The following is a 23,963-nucleotide window of genomic DNA, read 5'->3' on the forward strand; positions in this document are numbered from 1 at the left end:
TGCCACAACTACTGAAGCCCGCGTGCCTAGAGCCCGTGCGCCTCAACAAGAGAAGACACCGCAATGAGGAGTCCGCGCACCGCAATGAAGAGTAGCCCCCACTCGCCACAACTAGAGAAAGCCCACACCCAGCAATGAAGACCCAACACAGCCAAATAAATAAATAAACAAATAAATAAATATAAATAAATAAGGCATGGAGTAACTAAGAGTCAGAATAACTGGTTAGAGTCCAAAACTAAATAAATGAATTCAATTCAAACAGTAAATATTTATATGTGTATGTATGTATGTGTGCATGTGTATATGTGCTTACATGTGAGCGCATACACACACACACACACACACACACACATCTTTCCTGCTAAGTGTCAGGCACTGTTCCAGGCATTTGATATACGGTGGGGAACAAAAGAGATGGAGTTCCTGCCCCTTGAGTGGCTTATAATCTAATGGATTAATATTTTTAAAAATAGACAAATCATCATTTCAACTATAAAAAGAAAATATGGAACACAGCACAAAGTTCATTTTTTTAAAAAGTTCATATTAAATGAACTAAACACAACAAATTTTTAACTAAAATATCTGAAATCGTTCCTGGTACTTACAGGTTTTTTCCAAGTATATTTTAAAAATATTTACATTTTAATATCAAAGTGAGTAATCATAGCTACAAAATATGAAAAATGGAGAAAAGACTAAGGGAAAAGATGAAAAGGTCTCAAAGTATAATTTATATCACAAAACTAATACATTCTTTTCTTCAGAAAAAACCCTTAAAACAATAGAACAATAACATTTTAGTAGAAACATCAATTCTGTATATAACAATTTAAAACCATGTATCTATTAGCTTACATTTATGAATTAATAATCCTGTGAGGTTTTAGGGGGCAGGTAGGGGAGTTATTTTCTGCACTTGTAAAACATGCCCCATGTTAGGGCAAGTTTTAAATATATATATATTTTGTAGTGTCAATTTAAAATATACTTTATTATTATAAGCATATAAATCAATAGTATAAACAAATAGTTCTAAGTTTGAAGAATGCAGCTGCTATTAGCCCAAGTTTTACCCCTTATCTACAAATGATTATGGAAACTATCAAACCAACTCTCCTAATTTTCCCCCGATATTTTTTTCTAACCAACAATTACCTGAGCCTATTGCATTACAACTTACAAAAAAATTGTTTATGTTGCTTCTGATTGTGTCCAAGTCCTGAGACACATTGAGGGACTGCTCTTTCCAGTAGTTCAGAGTTTGCTGAGAAGATTCCAACCACTTGGTTAACTGATCTGAATCTCTGTTATAACTAATAGGAGCAAAGTGGGAGAGAAAGGAAATTAGAAATGATTGCATCCCCTGTATATTTTCTTCTGTTTCACCATTTGTTTTCTTGTGTTGACCAATCCTATTATTCAGAAAAATCATGATTTTTTTAAAGAATTATAACCTGTTTAATCCCAGGTTCCAAATCTGATGCTCCTGTCATTTTCTATGACTCTATAATGACTAATCAAGAACAAAGAGGCATTTTAAAGTCTAAAATAGCCTTTTAAAAGTTTATTACAGCTATACAAAAGTAAACCCATAGGTAAGGACAGAAATTATTTTTATTCATCAAACGTCCTCTATAGATTTGTGTATAGTAAAAATATAACCAGCATTGGTATAAGTTGTATAATAGCAAATTGCTATTGGCTGGATGCCAATATATTTATCTGATGGAATGAAAATATCCAAGCAAAATGCCGTCCCTCTTGTAACTTCTAAACTTCTCTAGGCTAAGATAGCCTCCCTAAGAGGTGGGAAAGAAAATGAGGTTAAATGTTCTATGTTTTCTACCTTCTTCAAGGGTTTCAAGAATGAAGTAAGAGAAAGACAAATACCATGTGATATCACTTATACGTGGAATCTAAAATATGATAAAAATGAACTTATTTACAATACAGAAACAGACTCACAGACATAGAAAACAAACTTATGGCCACCAAAGGGGAAAGGGATGGGGAGGGATAAATTAGGAGTTTGGGATTAACAAATACATACTACTATATATAAAACAGATAAACAACAAGGTCCTACTATAAAGCATACAGAACTATATTCAGTATCCTATAATAAACCACAATGGAAAAGAATATGAAAAAGAATCTATGTATTATATATACAACTGAACATATATTACTGAACATGTATTATGTATCACTTTGCTATATACACCAGAAACTAACACAACATTGTAAATCAAGTATACTTCAATACAAAATGAAAAAAAAATTTTTTAAAGATTTGATCCGTTAAAGCAAAAAAATTCTTTGAAGAACTCCAAAGACTTTTCCAAACTATTCCATTAGCTAAAATTATTTTTAAGATTTAAAAAATTTTTGGAAGAGTGTAGGAAAGAGCAACATCATGGCATAAAGGTAACATGTGTATAATTTTATAACATAATTCCTAGTTTCCACAGGACTGATTACACATTATCCTGAGTCTTGCAAACTAGCATCAGAGACTCTAGTTCCCATTTAGCCTGGAAGAGGGACTCAACTGCTTTAGATTGTCAAAAACCATACAACAGGGGGACGGCATGTAAAATCTGGTTGACTGCAGAATCCCTCTGAGGTCTTTTTCTGATGCCAATCAATCCCTAAGAAACCACACCTGAGCAGATGCTTGAGAAGCGTTTGTAGTCTGTGTAGTTCATGATCAATTTTTTTGTTTAGGGACAACCACTGCTCTTCCAGTTTTGCAATCTGGCCCTCTAGTTCAGGACAGCTCACGGAGACCACCAGCTGTTTGCCTTCATTCACAGTCTGGTAAAGCCGGGCATGCTTCTCATCGATGTTTCTTTTTATTTGCTAATAAAAATAAAGTCATAGAATGAATTATTTAAAAATTAAATCAGCCAGTCAATTCACAAATACTTCATGAAAAACCTACAGTAGAGGCTACTGAAGAAACAGTAACACTTTCCAAACCCTCAAGACTCTTGCAGTCTGGCTGAACAAACATGATTAATGGATTATTAATTATCTTTCACGATGAGAGTGTCCAATGCATTTCTACTGCACAGATTATACATGCAATATAAAATGAAAATTCACAGATTTAGATCTGATCGTTACTTCTTTCACCTAGAAACTAAAAAGGTGATGGTCTACAGGGTGCAGAGCTTGCAGAGAGGTTTTGTGTGACTTAAAGCTTATTCTGAAAATCAAGAAATTTTACATAGAAATCAAGATTTCCTGTGACTCGGGGAAAACAGGAAGCTCTAGCAAGCTCCTTTGGAAGAGGCTGTTCTCCTGGGTTCTCCTCCACCAATGTCCCCACCAGCCCTCCAACTGTCCACCCAGTCAGTGACCCTTATTTCCATTCTCCTGCCTGGGCACCTGGAAGCATTTTACATTGCGGCCTAGGTATGAAAGGGATAAATAAGAAAACATTTCTTTATCATGTTTTAGACCCAAACAGTAGGGGGAAAAGCTCCTTTTGAGTCTTCTGGATATAAGGATTCAGGAGGGAGAAAAGAAGAGGATTTTAGAAGAATAAATGAAAACAACACATTGCTAATTCAACTTCATGAAAAAAAAAAAAATCTTCAGAACTGTGAATGCAATGACCCCCTGAAGAGAACTGTCTAAAGGCAATTATCTTCTGCAGTTGGGTTCAGCTAATGACACATGTCCTGACAGTTACTTAAATTTAATCTTAAAAAATAAATTATGATCAAAACAGAACATTTGCTATTTTCCAATTAACTTAAGCTTTTTAAAAAATTAATAAAAAAGTCTACCTCCAATGCCCTTTCCACCACTCCTAGCTGCAACTCCTTCTGCCTGCCTGAGTCCACAGGCTAGAATAAAATGTCCAACATTAGTTTTTAAAAAAAAGGTTCTAATTTTCTAAGCCTTCAGTGTGAGACACTTCATCTTAAGAGCATCTCTGAGAAGTTTTTTTTTTTTTCAAAATATCTTTTGTTACAGTTACATGGAAATGCTATTGTTTCATGGGTTGCCCTCATATCTGAGAAGTTTTAATTTTCCCATTTTATACACGGGAGTCAGAATGCACTGGTCACTCGGTCAGTGAGGTGTCAACCGGCATTGGAACACAGCTTGTTCAACACCAGAGGCCATGCAACGGACTGACCCTACATTCCCGGCCCACAGACGTTCCCTGATCAAGATACACACAAACCTCTCCATGACGCAGAAGACGATAATGACCTAAGGAACGCTATCAGTGAGATGGGCTTTACTAGATATCTGTCTTCTTTTAGTCTGGCAAATGTATTTAAAAGTCTTAGAACAATTATTTTGATTTTTAAAATATTTCTAACTTAACAGAATCACAGGTTATAGTTTAAGGTATACAGCTACTCTTGGGGAAATAATCAGGCTTCCATCAGGTTGGCTAATATGAACTGTTTCTTAATATAGGAAGGTTTAAAACCGATCTGTTTTCAGCTGCATTCTTTCAGCTGTTCAGATGGTACCTTCTGCACCCCTAGGCTAACAAAGAATTAAAGAGCAGCTTCCCGCCCCCAAAAGAGTCAGCTTTATCTCTGAGTTCAACGCAATATGACAAGATGGCAAAGACATCAGTGGCAGCTTTCAAGACACCTAGAGAGCATAACTACAGCATTCCAGCCTCTGAAAAACGTTCCTTACAGGAGCTTAAGTGCCTCCAAGGAATGGCGGGACCCTGCCAAGTATTCCATGCCTTCTTCTTCCATCCGGTCTGGTCCGGCAACAAACCTGCCTTTGAAGTTTTAAAGTTGATATTTGATAGCAACCTCTAGCTGCCCAACTCAGATTCTGACCACATACATTCTAAAGTTAAAACTAAGTATTTTCAGTTTCTGCAGAAAATATTTAAAACTTGTTTTTATCTTGTTGGTCATGTTCTCAATACCACTTGAAAACCATTTTAAGGTTTTATCTTTTCTATGGCATTGAAATTTGAGACACAGAGACTTTGATAATAACAATATCAAACATTACACAAGAAAAAATTTCAAGTTTGAAGTCTCTTTATAACGCTGGCGGCAGGTAACAGATTATTGTTTGTCTCATAGGCTATGTCCAGTCAGGGCTTCACTGTTGTCATAAAACTAAAAATATGTTCAGAGGCCCGTGGTTTACAAAGTTCTTCCCATACTTTAGCTCATGTCCACACCCACTGACATCCACCTCCAGAGACTGGTAGCACCAGCTTGATTACCTACATGCTACAGATAAAGACACTGAGGCTTAGAGACAGAAAGTTGACGAAGTGATAAGTGAGAGCCAGGACTCAAACCAAGGTCCCGACTCCACGTCAGACACGTGGTTATGTCAAGAAGCCCACAAGTAAATCTGCAGTTACCCCAAATATGTCTCACTGTGAGTTGTGTGAGGAATGATATTTCATTTCAATCCAAATCATTCACCTTCAAAGTCAAGTAATTTAGTCAAAACACAATAAAAACACAAAGTGCTACAGACAATGACTTTGGCGGCTTAAGTGGAAGCAAAATACCTGGTAAAATGAAATCCTTTCCATTAATCTTTCCTCCGTCTCTTCCACCAAACTCACAGAGGGCAACGTAGATACAAGAATTTCCAGGTCCTTTTCAAGAGATGCATAGTTTTCATCAAACTCTTCCCATTTCTAAAGAATTAAGAACACATGATCAGCAGGGGGCTTTTTCTAGATTAGTTCCAGATAATGACAAAATTAATCCTAAAAACAAAAATGAGCTCTGAGACCATACAAAATTAAAGCACAGATTCCAGGGGTTTCTGAGATATAACCCACCCTAGTAAGAGCTCAGTGTCTGGTGGGAAACAACTCCACTTCCACTGCTTTGTGGAGAAGGTTTTAAAAAACCCAGTTGGTATTAGGGTTTTATGCTTGTCTCGTCAAATCGAGTAGGGAATAATAGGAGTAAGTTAAAGTGATACTCTCAGCATGCACATCTGTGGAGACCTCAGAGCCTTTCTCTTACTTGGAAAGGAAGGGGCTAACTTGTAAAGTCTTTTGCAACAGAAGCTTCTGTTAGGCTTCTCCCAACCCTCCCTGCTCCAATCCCCAGTCCCACGAACATTACCCAACAAACACAACCCAAACCGTTACCCTACCGTGCTGCTTGAAGAAGCTGTTTGAGAAGTTATGGGCTTACGCGTCATCAGGGGAGTAACTACTGCCTTAGTCTGAGTCTGCCTTGTCCTAGCTCTCTCCATTTCCATAGAAGCCCACTCCTAGGGTCTCAGCACTCTACAGAGCTGACTTAGGGACATGAAATCTTACCTGCTGGAAAATTAACCACCTTAGTAATTCTCATAGCTAGTGAAACAGCAGGTGACATGGCTGTTAGGGGCACTCACTGGGTTCATGGAGTCGTTTTTTTGTTTTTTGTTTTTAACTTATTAACTATTTATTTGGCTGTGCCACAGAGCATGTGGGATCTTAGTTCCCTGACCAGGGAGTAAACCTGTGCCCCCTGCAGTGAAAGCGTGGAGTCTTAACCACTGGACTGCCAGGGAAGTCCCTCATGGAGTCTTTTTTATAAATATGATGAACTATTACTATAAATATCAACTTGACACACTAACTAGAAAATTACTTTTATTAGCATAAAATAATACCATAGTTTATTATCACATTAAAAAGTTGAATACTGGAACTTTCCTGGTGGCTCAGTGGTTAGGAATCCGCCTGCCAGTGCAGGGGACACGGGTTTGATCCCTGGTCTGGGAAGATCCCACATCTCGCGGAGCAACTAAGCTCGTGCACCACAACTACTGAGCCTGCGCTCTAGAGCCCGCGAGCCACAACTACTGAGCCCACGTGCCACAACTACTGAAGCCTGTGAGCCTAGAGCCCGTGCTCCACAAGAGAAGTCACTGCGACGAGAAGCCCACGCACTGCAATGAAGAGTAGCCCCCGCTCGCCGCAACTAGAGAAAGCCCGCGTGCTGCAACGAAGACTCAATGCAGCCAAAAAGAAAATGTTAAAAAAAAAAGTTGAATATTTCTTTGTTTTTTGTTTATTTCCTGTATGTACTAACATCCACCGTGTTTAAGAAGTTAAAGGGGAAATAAACCTTAAAATTGAGAAAGAGCTTTATGTAAGCTTAATTTTTTTCTTTGAATCGGGACAGGACTGTTATGAATCCACTTCAGCAACAGAACATCTGGGCTTGTCCTCTTCGGGATGCACAATTTCTGAACCACTGACTATTTCATCAAATGATCTCATTCAAGATCTCAAAGTGCTTTCCATTTTGTTTATTTGTACACAAAGCTAGAAGGTAGAAAGATGCTGTGCCATCCCTAACCAACATATAAGAAATCTCAGCTAGTATTTCATTCCGGGAGTAGCAGTCAGAGCTGGAACAGGATTCCACATTCCTCACTGCTGGTGCCCACTTAACTACTGCTTAATAATAACCAGATACTTGTTTTCAAACCTAGAGGTGATGGTTGAAAATCCAGAATTCCCGGCTTAAGTACAAAATTTATGAAAGCCACATACCTGCAATAAACTTTGCAGCTTTATTCCACACTGGTGTGACTTTTCTTCTAGTAATTTAACTTCCTTTTCTTGTTCTGCCAAAAATGTCTCTTTCTTTTGCAATAAAGAAGGAAGCATTTTGTTGGAGTATGTTTGGATCAACAGCATGTCAGCAACAAGCTTCCGGAAAAAAAGCTGTGAAATGAGGAAGAGTTTAATATTTACTTATTTTTACATTGTGAAAAATCTTAAAATTCAAGTTACTTCAACATGTGAGAGTGTCATTTACTTTTTAATCCAAAATCCCAGGACAGCCATGTAGAGTCAAACACACGAGAAAACAAAATAAAAATTGTCTATGTGTCCATAGTCTTTGAGTACGAATGGAATTTTAACAAATCACAAAGAAAAATTACCCTAGGTAATATTTTCCACAAAACAGTCCATATTAAAGGGCAAACATGGGGCTTCCCTGGTGGCGCAGTGGTTGGGAGTCCGCCTGCCGATGCAGGGGACACGGGTTCGTGCCCCGGTCCGGGAAGATCCCACATGCCGCGGAGCGGCTGGGCCCGTGAGCCATGGCCGCTGAGCCTGTGCGTCCGGAGCCTGTGCTCCGCAACAGGAGAGGCCACAACAGTGAGAGGCCCGCGTACCGCAAAAAAAAAAAAAATAATAATAATAAAGGGCAAACATGATTAATTAGTCAATTTAAATTTCCAGTGAGATCTTCCTATATCAGTTATTCCAAGTTTTAAGAAACTTTACAAAAAGTGCTAAAGCCACTGAGGTGGCTAATTAGTTTCAAGATGATAAATTGGATGGATAGTTGTGTGAGCCCAAGAAACTCACATATTCAAGAGCCAGGGGCTCCTAAACTCTGGTTCTAACTTCTACACAATAAAATAGTTAACTAAAGGGAATTCGCTGATGGGGTCTATTGGGATTGTGGTTGGTAAAAGCTCCCAGAATAGCACTTTAAGACCTTTAAAGAGGAAGGCTTTCCTTCACATGGCTCTCTATTTATAGTCAGCTGCCCCCTCTAGTTGTTTGGGGGGGACTTATTAGGAGAATCCCTTCTCTTGTTCCTTGAAAAGGATACATACAAGGGTTTATAAAAGTATCTAGCATAAGGTCTGACACATTGTATATATCAGTTAATATATTTTCTCCTCTTTCCCGCCATCCTTTATACAATATTTACCTCTGAATTTTTCTTAGACTAAGGTCTACTTAATCAAAAGCCTAGACTTCAGCTTATTGAAGGCAGGAACTCTGTCTTATACATTCTTATTATCAGCACTTAATTACTGCATATCTCTTGTTGATGATCATGAGGGTTTATTTAATGAAATGAATGGAAAACAAAAGGATTTATTGTAGCATTACGCTAGACATACATTTACGTAATTTAAATATTTCTTTTGATTTCAGTTCTCAGTAAAGCCTCTCCTAACCCCCGAATTCAATTCCCTCTATTAAATGTTCTTAAAGTGTGTATGCCAAGTTTAATTTTAAATTTAAATTTTAATTTTAAATGACTCCTTGACAAATAATGTCTTCTCAATCAACTGAAAGCTCCATAAATATTAGGAACTATGTCTGTTTTCACTCACAATCATATTCTTACGAGCTTAGCAGGGTTCCTGGTACACAGTGAGCACTGTAATAGATGTTTGTTAAAAGAATGAAGGAATGATGTAAATTTCACCAAGGAAGAAAACGGATGCTCTTAGTTCACACTCAGAAAAACTTAAAGTCTATGAAAAGGTGATCTGACCCACGTGTCTTACCTTGTGATTTTGTATTTGAGCCTGTAAGGCAACTTTACTTTTGGTTTGTTGTAAGTGGTCATGAGCAAGATTTTCCTTTCCGATATTCACCAGTTCTACCATGCCTTGCAACAAAGCATCTTGCTGGCTCTCAGTGATGAAAGGGCTGCTGAGTTTTGTGTACCTGGCTCTCAGGATTCCCCACATTCTGTCGAGTACATCCTGAAAAGAAAGAGCAGGTGTGCACAGACTTTTCCATCCAACCATGAAAATAACCCAAATGAAGAACATATCTAAATTCCCTTGGTAGAAGAAAAAAGTCTTACTCTTTACAATCATAGTAATTCACGGAGAGTAAATTATAAGAGTAATACTCTTTATAATTCATAGTTATGTTTTCTGCTCAGACATACCTCTAATTTGTAAACCTCCTGGAGTAGAACAGAAGGTAAATGAAGCCTCTCCCCTTCGTCTCTTAGTTTTGCCACTCGGCTCTCATAGTTCTGCAGCTCCACTGTATATGCATCTGCTTTCTAGAGCGAGAGACAATACAAAAAAGTAAAACCCTTTAATAAGGAGTCTACATATTCATTCAAAAAGAATTAAACAGTATAGAAAAGAATTAAGGGAAAAGTGAAAGTCCCACTTCTCTATCCTCTCCATTTTCCCCAAAGATCCACAGTTGACAGTTTGTTCCTAATGTGTTCAAAGCATGTACTGAGTAGAGGTAGAGTGCACATCCTGAAACACAATAGATTGCACACATCATTGTTTTCTGCAATTTGCATTCCTCACTTACAAGCTCCTCAGCATCTCTTCACATCAGTACAAACGTTATCTGGAGCCTTTTAAATGGACATATAGTATACCATTGTAAGGCTGCTCACTGCTTTAGCAACAGTCTGCTCTTAACGGACTTTTGGGCTATTTAGAGTCTTTAATTCAAGCAGTGCAGCTAGGTTCATCCTTGAATATTCATAAACATATTTATCTTTATGCACTTGCCTTTTTCTTTAGGATAAGTGTAAGTCCAGTACCTAGAGAAGTGCCTGAACATAGTAGGTCCTCAATTAATACTTGCTGGATAAATGGAGTGAAAGAGCTGCTGTATGGAAGAGCATTTAGGCTTAAAGTTTTGATATGTAGACAAATGATCCCTAGATGCTCGACTAATTGGCACTCCTACAAAGAGGGTGAGGGGGAACTTCCCTGGTGGCACAGTGGATAAGACTCTGAGTTCCCAATGTAGGGGACCCAGGTTCGATCCCTGGTCAGGGAACTAGATCCCACATGCATGCCGCAACTAAGAGTTCGCATGCCAACTAAGGAGGAGCCCTGGAGCTGCAACTAAGGAGCCCACCTGCCACAACTAAGACCCGGTGCAACCAAATTAATTAATTAATTAATTAATTAATTTTAAAAAAAAGAGGGTGAGGGTTTCATTTCTCAATACCCTTCCCAACACTAAACAAACTTATATTTCGGGAAGTGATTCAGAAACACAGCTTATACACAAGACTCTCTGGTTCAAGGTTAAGTCAGTTTGAATTATTTTGACTTGATTACCTGAAGCTGTTCATCAATACTCTGGCCACTAATTTCGTTCAGAGATTGTTGTAAAGATGTTTTATTCTTAATAAGTTGATCATATAATCGCTTTATTTCATTCTGTATAAAAAGATAAATGCAGGAAACAGTGAGAATCTCACTTAGGCCTTCAGTGCCTTTCTAAAAATTCAGTTGTCCTTCGGTTTCTGTGCTATAAGAAATTTCAAACATATGCCAAAATAGGTGGAATTCCTGCATTACCAACATCCATCCAGCTTTAACAATTACTGACTTGGGGCTGGTCGTCTCTCTTCTGCACCCTCCCCTGAGCTTTCTTGACTGTACCTAACCTTCCTTCCCTCAGATTATTTGGAAGCAAATCCCAGATACCATATTATTTCACTAGTATATGTTTCAGTATGTATTTCCTAAAAGATAAAGATTCCTCCCTTTAAAAATACTACAAATCAATAATAATTCCTTAGTATAATTAACTGTGTAGGCAGGGTTCACGTTTCTCTAATTGACTATACTTTTTCCTTTTGGCTTGTTGGAACCGGGATCTAAATGAGGTCCAATAGGCTGCAGTGGATTAACAAGTCCCTTGTAATCTGCAGGCTCCCTGCCCATCTCTCTCTTTTGTTGTTTTTTTGGAGTTTTTGGTGTTGGGGTGGCGGGCTGGTCATGGAAAAAAGCACACATACACACATTCTATGCAGCTTGCCACTGCCTGGGCCTGGCTGACTGCATTCCCTTGGTGCCGCTCAACATGTTCCTCCCTTGTGTCTATTTGACTTGGATTCTAGAGGCTTGATCAGATTCAGGTTTGATTTTATGGGCAAGACTCCTTCCTAAGTGATGTTCTGTTTCATTTTTCTCTCATTAGATAGTTTTCAGTAGCTTCCTAACTAGTCCACCTGCTTCAAGTCTCTGCTCTAATCCCCATTAGACAACTGCCACATGGATCTGTCGGAAATGTACACAGACTGTCATTCCTTTGCTCAAGAACTGTAATGGCGGGCTTCCCTGGTGGCGCAGTGGTTGAGAGTCCGCCCGCCAATGCAGGGGACACGGGTTCGTGCCCCGGACCAGGAAGATCCCACATGCCGCGGAGCGGCTGGGCCTGTGAGCCATGGCCGCTGAGCCTGCGCGTCCAGAGCCTGTGCTCCGCAACGGGAGAGGCCACAACAGTGAGAGGCCCGCGTACCGCAAAACAAAACAAAACAAAACAACTGTAATGGCTTCCCTTACCTAGAAATCCTGCCAGGTGACGCTCTTTAAGTGGCTGAATGTAATGCAGGAAAGAAACATTACTTTAGCTCAACCTAACAAATTCATACCTGAGAGTTTGGAAAGGACGTCACTTTCAAATGGTCTCCCACCATGAGCAGCTGAACTAACTTAAAGACCTTCATAGAAAGAGGGCCATCGCTTTCCTTAGCAATTCCCACTCATGAGTGCTGCCAGGAGTAGGAATGAATGGAAATTAGAGGCCCATGCTATGACCTAAAACAGCGTCAGAGCAGCCAAGCACCCAGACCCATACCTGATAACTGCGGTTATAGTCGAGGCCAGCTTTCAGGGACTTGCTCCTAGAGGCAGTTGCAGCCTGGATGTGCTCCAGGTAGACTTGGAGGTTATCAAAACAGTCAAGGAACAGGCTGGCATTCTTGCCAGGCCAAGTCATGGCTTTTGAAATATCATTCTTCTTGTCACTCATAGCTAAGCAAAGTTTTTTCAGCTCAAGAGCCAGAGTCTGCAAAGTGGAGAGGAAGAAAGACACTGTGAACAAGGTCTGGCCTTGGGAGGTTTCAGCCCTAGTTAACTAGTGGGCTGCCTGTGGTAATGGCCAACACATGGGCTTGATGGATGCTCCTTACCTCATAGTGCACCTGCTGGGCACCGACATCCCCTCTCAAGAGCCAAGGGGTCTGCAGCATCTCCTCCACACTGCCCAGGCACTGACTGAGGGTCAGAAAGAGTTCAAGTAATTTCTTATCCAAATTCGCATATGTTTCTTCTGAAACGTTTTCCTAAATCAAGAGGAGAAAAGGAAAAATAAAAATCACTAAGATTCCTCGCCTTCCTAAGCCTACATTTTCCCTGGTTTCTATTATAGTTTACAATTTATGTTATGCTTTTTTTTATAGTTAGTCATTTCAAATGCATTGTGAACTAGGTAGCAGAATAAATAAATTAAGATGTTAACTCTGAGAGAAACAAGTTTAAGAAACTCAGTGTTAGGTAGTGAGTTGACTACTGAATGGAATTAAAAGGTAAATCAAAAGATGAAGGACTTCTTTAGTGGGGCCATCAGGTGGAAGTGCGGTCCCAGATAAATCACAGTATCCCTCTTCCCACTGTTCTCCGCCTCCCATATTTTAACATAGGAGAAAGTGAGTTAATGAAATCAAGTATGGCCTGGAGAAGGAAAAGAAGTCAAGAGACTTGAAGGGTTCATTAGAAAAAGGTACAACATCTTAAAGGTACGCATGGTACGGCAATGGTACAGCCTGGTGACTATAAGTAAACTAGGAGCCTGCCGAAGCTACTGATTACCCCAATTTGGGCTGTTTCCTGCTCTGTTCTTTGATGAGTACCTAAGCTATCCCGCACACCGCCTCAGTGTTAAGCCTACTCAAGGTTGGAAACCTTGCAGTTACTCCCTCCCTCCCTTCTCACCCTTGCAATCCCAGAGCCCCACTGCAGACAGTACTAATCAATCAAGATCCTTGTTCCTGCCAATCCTGGACCCAGGTTTAGAAGCCTATGCACATGGTATTCTACGCAACCACTACCAAATTTACCAGAGTCAGTAAGAGAGATAAATCCTATTTGCAATTCTAGGACTCATTCCATTATGTGTCCTATTATTTGTTCAGTAAAGAAAAGTACGACCAATTTACAATATCACATTTCCCCTCATTTTTGTTATTGCAATGAGGAAAATATATAACATGCAGCTGCTACCTGTGTCTGAAGATTATTTGCTTCTTGACGGAGGTCTTCAAGTTGGGTGGTATAAGTTTTCAGTTCTTCAGCTGTTGGGTATCTGAAGTTATATATACTCACACTGGGTAGAACACTCATATTTGTGGCAACCTATTTGAAAAAGGGAAACCCTATTACAAACAGTTTGAGATCCTGTGAGTGTTAACATAAAACATCAAAAATGCCTTAACATGCTATCTTCCAAGTTTACCTTCTTGGAAAGTGTTTTTTGTCTATCTTGTCATTTACAAGAAAAAAATAATTAAATTAAAATTTAAATATTTTGGATGGCTTTGAAAAGTCATGACAGGCTTTACACAGACACTTGAGGGTCCATTTAGATAACAAAACGAGGGGAAACAAAGTATAATTTGAAAAATAGAATAAAACCCCTAATCTTTCAATTTGTAGGGATGCTATCTATCTGTGTTCCAAGGTTAGCTGTTTCTTTTCCCATTTATTGGTAGACTCCTGGCATACAGCCAACTCTTACAATAGAATACAGTCACCTCCAGGGACAGATTTGCATCTTGATTTGTTATTGAAAAGCTAAATAAGTACTGAAAATGAGCTGTGACTTCAGAAGGGAGAATGATTCAGAGCTAATATTTTTCCCAAATTGGAAAACTAATATATATTAAGGAACAGGATGGGATGGTAGATGACTCTGCTGGGGTGGAAGGGTGGAGAACAAGGGATGTTGTTCTATTGCTGGAAAAAGAATGATATATTACACGTTATAGTGTATATGACAAGGAGAAACCAAGACTAAAATCCTACCAATGAATTTGATTCAACTTTAATTGGTCAAATAAGGTTCTTGGTAGAGTAGAAGAGAACGGAAAAGTTCCCACCAGACTGGGGAATTGGGAAACCATTGAAAACCTTTGCCCCGGCAGTTTGAGTGCAAAGTTAAAGGCAGAAGCTTGACTGCTGGGAGCCACGGTGCTATTCTGCTCGTGGGCTCCCTGTTTAGAGAGACATCCATCAGTAGCTGGCACAGTATGAATAAACCCTTGTAATGGCAATAATCAGGTGTGATAAGGTGTGCTGGTGAGAATACCTACAGACAGGTACCATTGGCAAAGGGGCCAGCACACTGCAGATGCCAAATAATATATATATATATACATATACATATATATATATATATATATATATATATATATATGTATATGTATATATATATATATATATTTTTTTAATGCTTGGCTTTTATTTATTTATTTATTTATTTATGGCTGTGTTGGGTCTTCATTTCTGTGCGAGGGCTTTCTCTAGTTGTGGCAAGCGGGGGCCACTCTTCATCGCGGTGCGTGGACCTCTCACTATCGCGGCCTCTCTTGTTGCGGAGCACAGGCTCCAGACGCGCAGGCTCAGTAGTTGTGGCACATGGGCCTAGTTGCTCCGCGGCATGTGGGATCTTCCCAGGCCAGGGCTCGAACCCGTGTCCCCTGCATTAGCAGGCAGATTCTCAACCACTGTGCCACCAGGGAAGCCCCCAAATAATATTCTGATGAATGAATGACACTCATATAGCAACGTATCATTTTCAAAGTTTTTTTTACATATATTATTCATTCCTTTATTCATTCAACATATAGTAACCAAGATTTTTTGATGTTCCAGTTACTACTGTGCCAGGCACTCAAATGTGAATCAGGCAGACATGGTCTTTCTTCTCATGTCATCTAATGGGGAGTTCAGACAAATACGCAGGTGTATAGTATAGTAAGAGCTATGATCAGGGAAGCCCAGCGTGCTATAGAAGCACAAAAGGGAAGCACTTAATGCAGATTTCCAGGAAGATGAAAAGAGGACAGCTAAGTAAGAAAATCCACCTGGCATCTTTGCCTTCTGAAAATAAATAAACTGCTTTTTGAAAATAATGCAGAACATACATGTGTGTTTAATGAATGCTCGTTGGATTTTCAAAGGTAAACACACTTATTTACACTGTGTGCACATACACACTGACCTGGGGCTGCACAAGCTGAGGTAGAGGGAGCTGAATTTTTGATGAAAGTTCATGATGTAAATATTGCCATTTATCTCCACTTTGGCCCTGGGTTGACAAGATCAAGTCTGGAGCATCATTTTCAGGGCTAGATGCCTTATTGCTTTTAAGGGAAAACAAATGGTGAAAAGAATAATCAACATACAAAAATTTTATTACATTCAGACAATGTTTTATAAGTGATATTAAAAGAAACACTGTTAACTCTCCCAACCACAATACTACCGAATGTCCGATTCTTTAAAAATATTTTACCTCACAGATGATGTCTGAGTTGTATCTTTATCATGTTGGCAATACTGAGGCCATATTTTGTTAGCATTAAATTCTATGAATTTGATTAAATCTTTCTGTTCCATTGGTTTTAACTCCAGAACCTATAATTGAATAAGATTCAAATAGTCCAATCAATCAAGGTTTTCGGTTAGTACCCAAGGGTTTCTTCTGTTGAGATGAGCTGATTTGGAACCACTTCCTAAATCATTATTTACTATTACTCTTTCTTGCTTGCTTGCTCTCGTTAACTTTTATTTTTCAAAAACTTATTTAAAATATTCACACAATGACCAAGTATTGTTACATATATGCTACACACATGGAAAACCACCAAAAATATACCAACACATTTTGAAACAATAGGGAAAGAAGTGTTGCAGTTACAAAGGTAAGTTCACCCTGAAGATATTTGCTTAGTTTGATATAAGACGCAAGTTAATAAGGCAGCCAAGTTCCAGTATCCCCAACTGTAGCAGATGAAAGCAAAGCAGCTACTGCAGTAAACGCTCAAAACTCAGAGCTGCTGCACACACAGGAACACTCACACATCACACTTTCTATTCAGTCACGTAAGAAAACACTCCAATGGCCTTTCAGTATTTAGTTCAATGGGAAATTCCATAAAGAAAGCTTTATTCTTATCTTTATAACTGTTTGGGGCTGAAATTACCTGTTGCTGCTGGAAATCTTTTTGTCTGCTGAACTGTGGCCTTTCAGTTACAACAGATTCAAATTCAGAAAGGTTATCTGGTTGGAGAACTTTCTGCTCAGAAGATTTCTTTAGCATGGTAGAATGCTGCAAAACATTTTATGATGGCAGACTATTTATTTAAAATGGTGACCTATTTCAGTTCTAATAATGTGACTACACAATGGAAAAGTTTTATGTGAAGTGAATGACTGTATTTTGTTAATTACAAGAATTATACACTATGATTTAATGTACTTATTTCATAACAACTTCAAAAACCACTATGTTTGATTAAGTGGTCATTTTATCATTCCTCAACTTAACTCATCCAATGAGTTACTAAAAGCTGGAAATCTATTGCACTTTTTTACTGAGGACAAAGTGAAATGGATATAAAAAACAGACATGGTATTATGCTTATGAACTCAAATTTCCCCTATGTCTAAAACATAGTTGTTTTAAAAGAGAGAGAACATATCAGGATAAAAGGGGATCCATACAGCCTGTGTATTTGGAGCCAATCTTATTTCTGTGAATGTAAGTCCTCTTAAGTAGAAACCACCAACTCATAAGTATGGATGCAAATCTTACATAGTAAGATCCTACTCGCAAGATGAACATTTGCATTTATATACACAGAATGCTTTTAAAAGTCACAGCACACTTTAGCTGTATGATACGTTCATCAGTATATGTGAATATTTATAAATGAATAACAAAAAGTACCCTGGAAACAGGTTTTTGTGTTTCTGATTGTCAAATTTTAATCTTATCTATAAAGGCTTCATTTTTCCAGTCAATCAGTCACACAATTCCTTTAAAATATATCCTTCTTTTATGAAGAAGGCTTACAGAGAGCTCATTATCAGCAAGAACAATCAACCCAGTCAAACCAACTCTAACCAAACCAACACCATCACTAAAGACAACCTAGATGGGAAAACTACACAGCGAAATGAAACCAATGACAAAAGCCAGTGTAACCAAGCCTTACAGTTTTAAGAGGCATAATTCTTCCTTACTTACTGTAATTCCTCTGTAGTTGTTTCCTTACCTCCACCCAGAGCTCTGTGCTGATGGATCTACCATATGCATGTATCTACATACATGTTTATACACAGTCATATTTTACCTGGTTCTCACTGTATTTCTCCTGCAGCATCATCTGGACTTTTTCCAAGTTGCACTTCACGGTTTTTAGTTTCAAGGCAAGTGCTTCAGCCTCCTGTTGAGTGGTTCCACTGTCTCCCAGGCCCTGATCTTTGCAATTCTCTAACAGAGAGGCAACCTTGTGCTCAATCTCTGTTAGCATAGCCTAGGAAATAAAATCATTTAATTAATCATAGGTTTGGTCCTGAGCAAGTGTTACAGTCCAGAATAAGTTAGATTCACTCTCTCTACCTAAGTGTATATATAAAGTCCTAGAAACACAAGTTGAAAGGGACCCTGGGGAAAGAAAAACAACTTCCACATAATTCCTGTGCTTATCCATAAGGGTACAACCAAAGCAACTCCAAATCGGTTGTAAATAAATAAATTGCTTGTAAAATAATCTAAAACAAGTGATTCTATATTCACCTTAGAAAACAGAGCTTAATATATCCATTATAGCATAGTGGTTAAGACCACAGACACAGGAACTAGACTGCCTGGGTTCAGATCCCAGCCCTGCCACTTCATAGCTGGGAAAATTTGGGCACCTTATACTGTATGGTTGTGCCTCTAGTCATCTGTAAAATGGGGATAATACAGAACTTACCTCCTGAGGTCACTTTGAGAAGCTAGAGTTAAATCCACGTACTTTGGCCAGGGCTTGATACGTAGTCTGTGCCAACTATTATTTTTTTCCCCACCTTCCTAACCTTTTTCTGTTGCAATCCAAGTGCTGAGTAGTAATAAAAAAAGAATTCTTTGAAAATTCTTTCCTTTGCTCTTTTCCTTCGCTTTCTCAAGCCAAATAAGCTTCCCAAATATCAGAAGACGACTACAGAACACATAATTTTGAACCTAAAACACTTAGTCATTGATACAACTGGCCAACTTACACCCGGATCTAAAAATAAATCAGGAGGATGAAGTAAGTTTCCCAGTAAGTCACCATCATTGTTTTCCTCCTAACAGATCAAGTTTGCCCTCTCCTGGGGCTCAGGAGCCCCCAAAGTCATGTCAACTGGCTGGGCACACGAGTGTAGCAGCAGCATTCAGTCTTACATGCCAGCACTGTGAATGCTTGGGCTAAAATGGTGTGTGACTATGAACAAGTTCAGTTCTTTGAGAGAAACTTAAGGAAAAACTCTATTCTTAAAACAAATTTTCACATAACATACTTATAACTTCTCCATTCAAGCAAATTACTTGTATCCTCTATATAGAGACTCTTCTAAGCTTAAATATGTACTTATAGATTTTAAAGTGGCTGTAAACAAAGTATACTATAATTCTGCACTTTTTCTCCATTTAGCTATTTTATGTATACATTTTCATGTGTCTACATACATATACTTAATGATTCCTATTTTAATAGCCACAAGTCAATACTCTATAATTCTCTTAATCTCCCTATTGTTAAGCCTTTAAACTGCTTCCAGTGCTTCACTTCTGTAATCAATGCAGCCATAAATATTCTTCTCCTTTTGGGTTATTTTCAGAGGGTAAATTTAAAGTAATGGGATTATTAGGTCAAAGAAGATGGACATCTTATCTGCTGACAGCTGACTTCCCTAAACATTGAACCAATCAGACAGACATTAGTGGATCTATTTCTCCAGAGTTTTCCAGGATGATATAATTTTTGTCAAGGTAATGGAGGAACGAAACAACAGCTGTTTTGATTCACAAGTCTTTAATAATCAAGGCTAAACATTCTTCTCAAATATTAAATTACCGAATATAATTTTTTCTTGACTGATCTGTTTGCTCCTGTCCTTTGGACATTTTCCCTCTGGCAACTCAGTGTTTTTACAGACCACTGTAAGGCTTTTTATAAGTTTCAAAGTTAAACTGTATGTGTCATGGTGTTATATAAATGAGCCAAAGGTGGCCCCTGTATATTGACCCATATATTGTTCATTTCTTCACAGCAGAAATATCAGCTCACATTTCAGCTAGTGCCAGACTCAAAACTGGACCCCCGTATCTGTTAGCCATAGTTAAGACAAACTTTGGTGCTCTAAAGACCCCAGCCTCTGCTATCCTTCAGAGTTCTCTGGCATCACCTAGACACAAGCCCCTCTGGACTGTCCATCTCCTGGGACTTCCACTGTCTCTCCCCTTCCGGCTGGTGGTCCCACCCTCACTCCTTGCCAAAGCCTCTGGAAGGTCCCCTGCCATGAGTGACTTTCCAGTCCCTCCAGGTCCCACCAAAACGCTGCCCAAATAAAGCTCATTGCGAGCTACTGCCACCTTGCGGTCCTGTTTTTCCCTTGAGCAGCCCTCACATCCTTGAACTCACTACAAGTGGCCCAAGGACCAGATTTTGGTAATGATCAAGGAATTGGCTCTGGGGGTCTACCCAGTCAGCAGGACAATCAATTGGCAGATGGCTTCTGAATGGCCTTAAGTGGCTAGGTCTCAACATCTGGAATACTGCAGGTTCAGATTAGAGTAGCACTGCTCTGTGCTGAATTACACTGTCTTCTCCAGACTCTCAAGCGCCTCATCAGCTAGGTCATGTAGCAGTGCCAGTATTTGAGTGAATCTGCCCTCGGAGCTGACTTTTGGGGTGAGAAGTGCTGAGCTGCCCAAGGAAGGAAGCCCAGCTTGCTTACCTGGGTCCCACTGGACAGGCACCAGATGTTGTAAGACTGTGGGTCTGAATGGAAAAAGGGGAGGAGTGCCGGCCTCGGGCCAAGGTGGGTCTTCCCCAACCCCATAATGGGATATAGTGGGTGGAGCTCCCTGTGGGCTGGCCAGTGACTTGGGGTACTCTGAGAGGAAGTCCTTGTCCCTGGGACCACTGCAAGCGAGCCAATCTGGCCAAGGCAGGTCTTAAGTGCCTTTGGGGGAGGCGCCTCGGCTGGGCTGGGCTGGGCTGTCGTGGGTGACCCTCAATTATGCTCCTGCAGTGTCGTCTGTCTTGACCCTCCCTGGAGGGATACAGAGATCCCAACCTTTGGGCTGTGCCAGCAAATGTTACTCAAAATGACTCCCAGGCAAGGAAGTTTACATTCCTGCCCCTCCCCAACAAGAGCAGGAGCATTTGTAATAACACGGCAGCAAAGCCCTTTTATATTGTATCTGCAATCCTGCAAATCAGGATATTCATTTTCATTTCTGATGAATGAAAATTCAAAGAATTTAATATTATGCATAAAATTAGTATTTATTGAGCACTTTATATATACTTCATACACCAGACACTGATGTAGATAATTTATCTCATTTAATCCTGACAAAGTCTTAGGAGATAACCTACTCTATGAGGAAAACGAGGTGAGAAGTTAACTCCTACCAGTTCATAGTTAATGACTGGATCTGAACTCTAGATTCTGAGATCTTACCCACTACTATCTCCCCAAATATTCTGCTTACATAAATCATTTCAAAGAACTATCCTGAGAACAAAAAGTTGAGGCCAAGATAAACATAGGGGTCAGAGTAACAGGAAGAATCACACTGTTGCTTTAAAAGAAACTCACCCAGTCTTAGAAGGTGATTGGTGAAGAAGAAGACCATGAGCTCAGACCCATTAGGCTTACCTGGCACCCTACCAGCTGCTGTTCCACCACCTGCTGCATGTCTGCATCTAATGTTTCCGGCTCGAATGCCACGTTGGCTTGCTGCAGCCACAGCTCCAGCTCAGCCACCTGGTTCTTGCAGACATGGAGGACTTCCGCAGGCTTGGGCCTTGCTTTCTCTGCTGTGGCCTCAAAAGCTCCTTGCTCATCAGAAAAGCCCGGAGCTGCAACCTTGATAGGAGGTGTGGTACCCTATGATAAATCCAAAGGCAATCCAGCGGTGAAAAGTTAGGAGTCCAAAACGTTCAGATTTGGACTTGCAAAGACCTGTGAACTTATAGCATTTCCCCAGTTAAAAGAAAAATAAGGGCAGAAGAAGTAAGAAAGAAAAGAAAAAGCCACCTCCACAGGCATAGCAATGATCACGTGACCTGGCGCCCCAGGTTTCCAAGCAGCTGATCTGCATGTACACAGGTACAGAGTTCCTGGGCACAGAGGACGCAAACAGGCTTGCAGTTCATTAAACGGTGGGTCCCAGGAGACAGGTGAGTGTGAGCGAGAGGGTGTGCATGTGGGCGTGTGTGTCTGAAACATTTCAGCGAATTGGCCAGTGTTTAAATTTGCATGATGCATGATTAAGCAATGCTTACATTGCTGTGCGCTCTGTTCAAACACGAAAAAAGATCTTTACACACTGGCAGGGATACAAGGAAATATAGCTCACACTTTTAACTTAACATCTTCTCAAGTAGTTTAGATTATAAAATATTTTAGCTTCCCCCCCACCCCTGCTAGTACTTATCTGAACTTCTCCCTATTAAAAATAACTTGAGTCAAGTGATAAGCTTCACTGGGGTAATTTGGAAACTTTGCTCCTATTCTTCAGAGAGTGTCTCTAAAACTACTTTTCACTTTCTAAATACTCAAATATTACTGAGTTAAGGACTAGATGCTTATAGTATAGTATAAAGAAAGTATGATGTGTGATGTGTTCTTTTTAATATTGAAACACCTAGGTTGCTTATCGATCTGATAGAAAAATTTCTCCCAGGTACCAAGTGAAAGTATTCTAGTAATTATATAATAGATACTTTCAATTTAGAGGCAAAAGATGAATTGATACAGAGATATATTTGCTTCCCACATCTTCTTCCAGGACAATGAAAGAGTATTGTCGACCCCTCTAGAGGAATTTCTTTAGGAATAAGGATTTGTGTTTTGCTCTACAAAATTAGTGATCTCCGTAAATATCTTATTCATTCTGAGTATGGTGAAATGACAATGTTTTCTATATAAGGCTTTGCTAACTCCATCTCAGCATCTAATAAGGCACTATTTTGGCTAACTGAGAAATGGGAGCTGCTCACAAATGTGAGCAATATGCAACTCAAATGCATATCTCCTAATATTTGTGGAATTTTGTTTAAACATAGAACTTTCGGTACAACAGAAGCAGACGAAATTGGTATGTGGTAACAAAAATATGCAGGGTATGAAAATACCACTCATTTTCACACACAATGATGAGGCTTATGAAAGCTGGTTTGGCAGAAGGGTCCTCTGAGTTGTACTCGTTCCCCTTGACCATCTATTAACTTCACATATGTTTGCCTTTTCTGCCAAAACGCTATTTCTCCCCTGCCTTTATCAGTGTTTTCTTCAAGAATCACCTTCCTAAGGAAGTCTTCCCATTGCCTTGCTTTCTCTGAAGTTCATATACAGATCTATATTTAGATTCACCTGTTTCAATTTTCTTTTTTAATTCTGATCTTTAAAAAAGCAACAGATATGTGATTTTACTGCCAGACACCAATTTCTAGTTATGTGATTTTACTTCCAGACACCAATTTCTAGTTATCTGATTGTTTTCTAGCTTTCAGATATTTCTATCTTAGTGGCAAAGATTTTGGGATCCTCTTTTTTGTCACCTGAGATAACAACCTGTTGATACAGATTAATTAATTAATTAATCTGCAATAACAGATTTACCATCTGCCTTGCTTATTTACTCAAAAACATTCAAGCACCTATATCTGCCACACAGATGTAGAAAATGACAATATTTAATTTCTTAGCTTTCTCACTAACTCACTGAATTAATGAGGAAAAAAGGAAGCTGGATAACTAATCTCGGCTTTATTTGCTAGTTATTTGAACCTGAAAAGAATCCAAAGGTGACAGAAGAAAAAAAGATTATTTGTAACTGTAGAACTTCAATAGCTGAAGGTGGCCTGGGGAATGTGCCAGGAATCGGTTCACTCACCTCTTTTTATAGTTACAGAAATCCAAGTATATTTAATGTTTAATCAGTCCACACCCCTCCCATCCCACCACATTGCTTCTGAGAAGCTCAGGCCCAGATATAAATTACTTGCCCAAGGTCACACAGCTCTGAGATCTTTTAATTCTGAGTCCACAATTTTTTTCCACAATAGCACCCCTGTTGAATATCTTCTCCATACGATAACCCCAAATTCTAAAAGTACAA

At 39.3% G+C, this 23,963-nt stretch overlaps 2 protein-coding genes across 2 annotated transcripts in view; one reads left to right on the forward strand and one right to left on the reverse strand.

The window, feature by feature from the left end:
- ESR2 (estrogen receptor 2) overlaps positions 1-23,963 on the forward strand; it is a 181,185-nt gene that overhangs the window by 132,159 nt on the left and 25,063 nt on the right. The gene's annotated exons all lie outside the window — the stretch shown is intronic.
- The window catches only part of SYNE2 (spectrin repeat containing nuclear envelope protein 2), a 345,609-nt gene that overhangs the window by 76,061 nt on the left and 245,585 nt on the right, over positions 1-23,963 (reverse strand). The window contains exons 66-80 of the mRNA XM_060096039.1: positions 21,497-21,727; positions 17,932-18,114; positions 16,779-16,904; positions 16,088-16,209; positions 15,794-15,935; positions 13,795-13,926; positions 12,705-12,857; positions 12,371-12,580; positions 10,843-10,944; positions 9,690-9,809; positions 9,298-9,498; positions 7,529-7,702; positions 5,531-5,662; positions 2,672-2,868; positions 1,187-1,319 (exon numbers count right to left, since the gene is read on the reverse strand). Of these exons, the coding sequence (XP_059952022.1) occupies positions 1,187-1,319; positions 2,672-2,868; positions 5,531-5,662; positions 7,529-7,702; positions 9,298-9,498; positions 9,690-9,809; positions 10,843-10,944; positions 12,371-12,580; positions 12,705-12,857; positions 13,795-13,926; positions 15,794-15,935; positions 16,088-16,209; positions 16,779-16,904; positions 17,932-18,114; positions 21,497-21,727 (2,358 nt within the window). The remainder of the gene's footprint in view (positions 1-1,186; positions 1,320-2,671; positions 2,869-5,530; positions 5,663-7,528; positions 7,703-9,297; positions 9,499-9,689; positions 9,810-10,842; positions 10,945-12,370; positions 12,581-12,704; positions 12,858-13,794; positions 13,927-15,793; positions 15,936-16,087; positions 16,210-16,778; positions 16,905-17,931; positions 18,115-21,496; positions 21,728-23,963) is intronic.

The sequence above is a fragment of the Mesoplodon densirostris genome, chromosome 4 (genome assembly GCF_025265405.1).
Source record: "Mesoplodon densirostris isolate mMesDen1 chromosome 4, mMesDen1 primary haplotype, whole genome shotgun sequence".
NCBI lineage: Eukaryota > Metazoa > Chordata > Mammalia > Artiodactyla > Ziphiidae > Mesoplodon > Mesoplodon densirostris.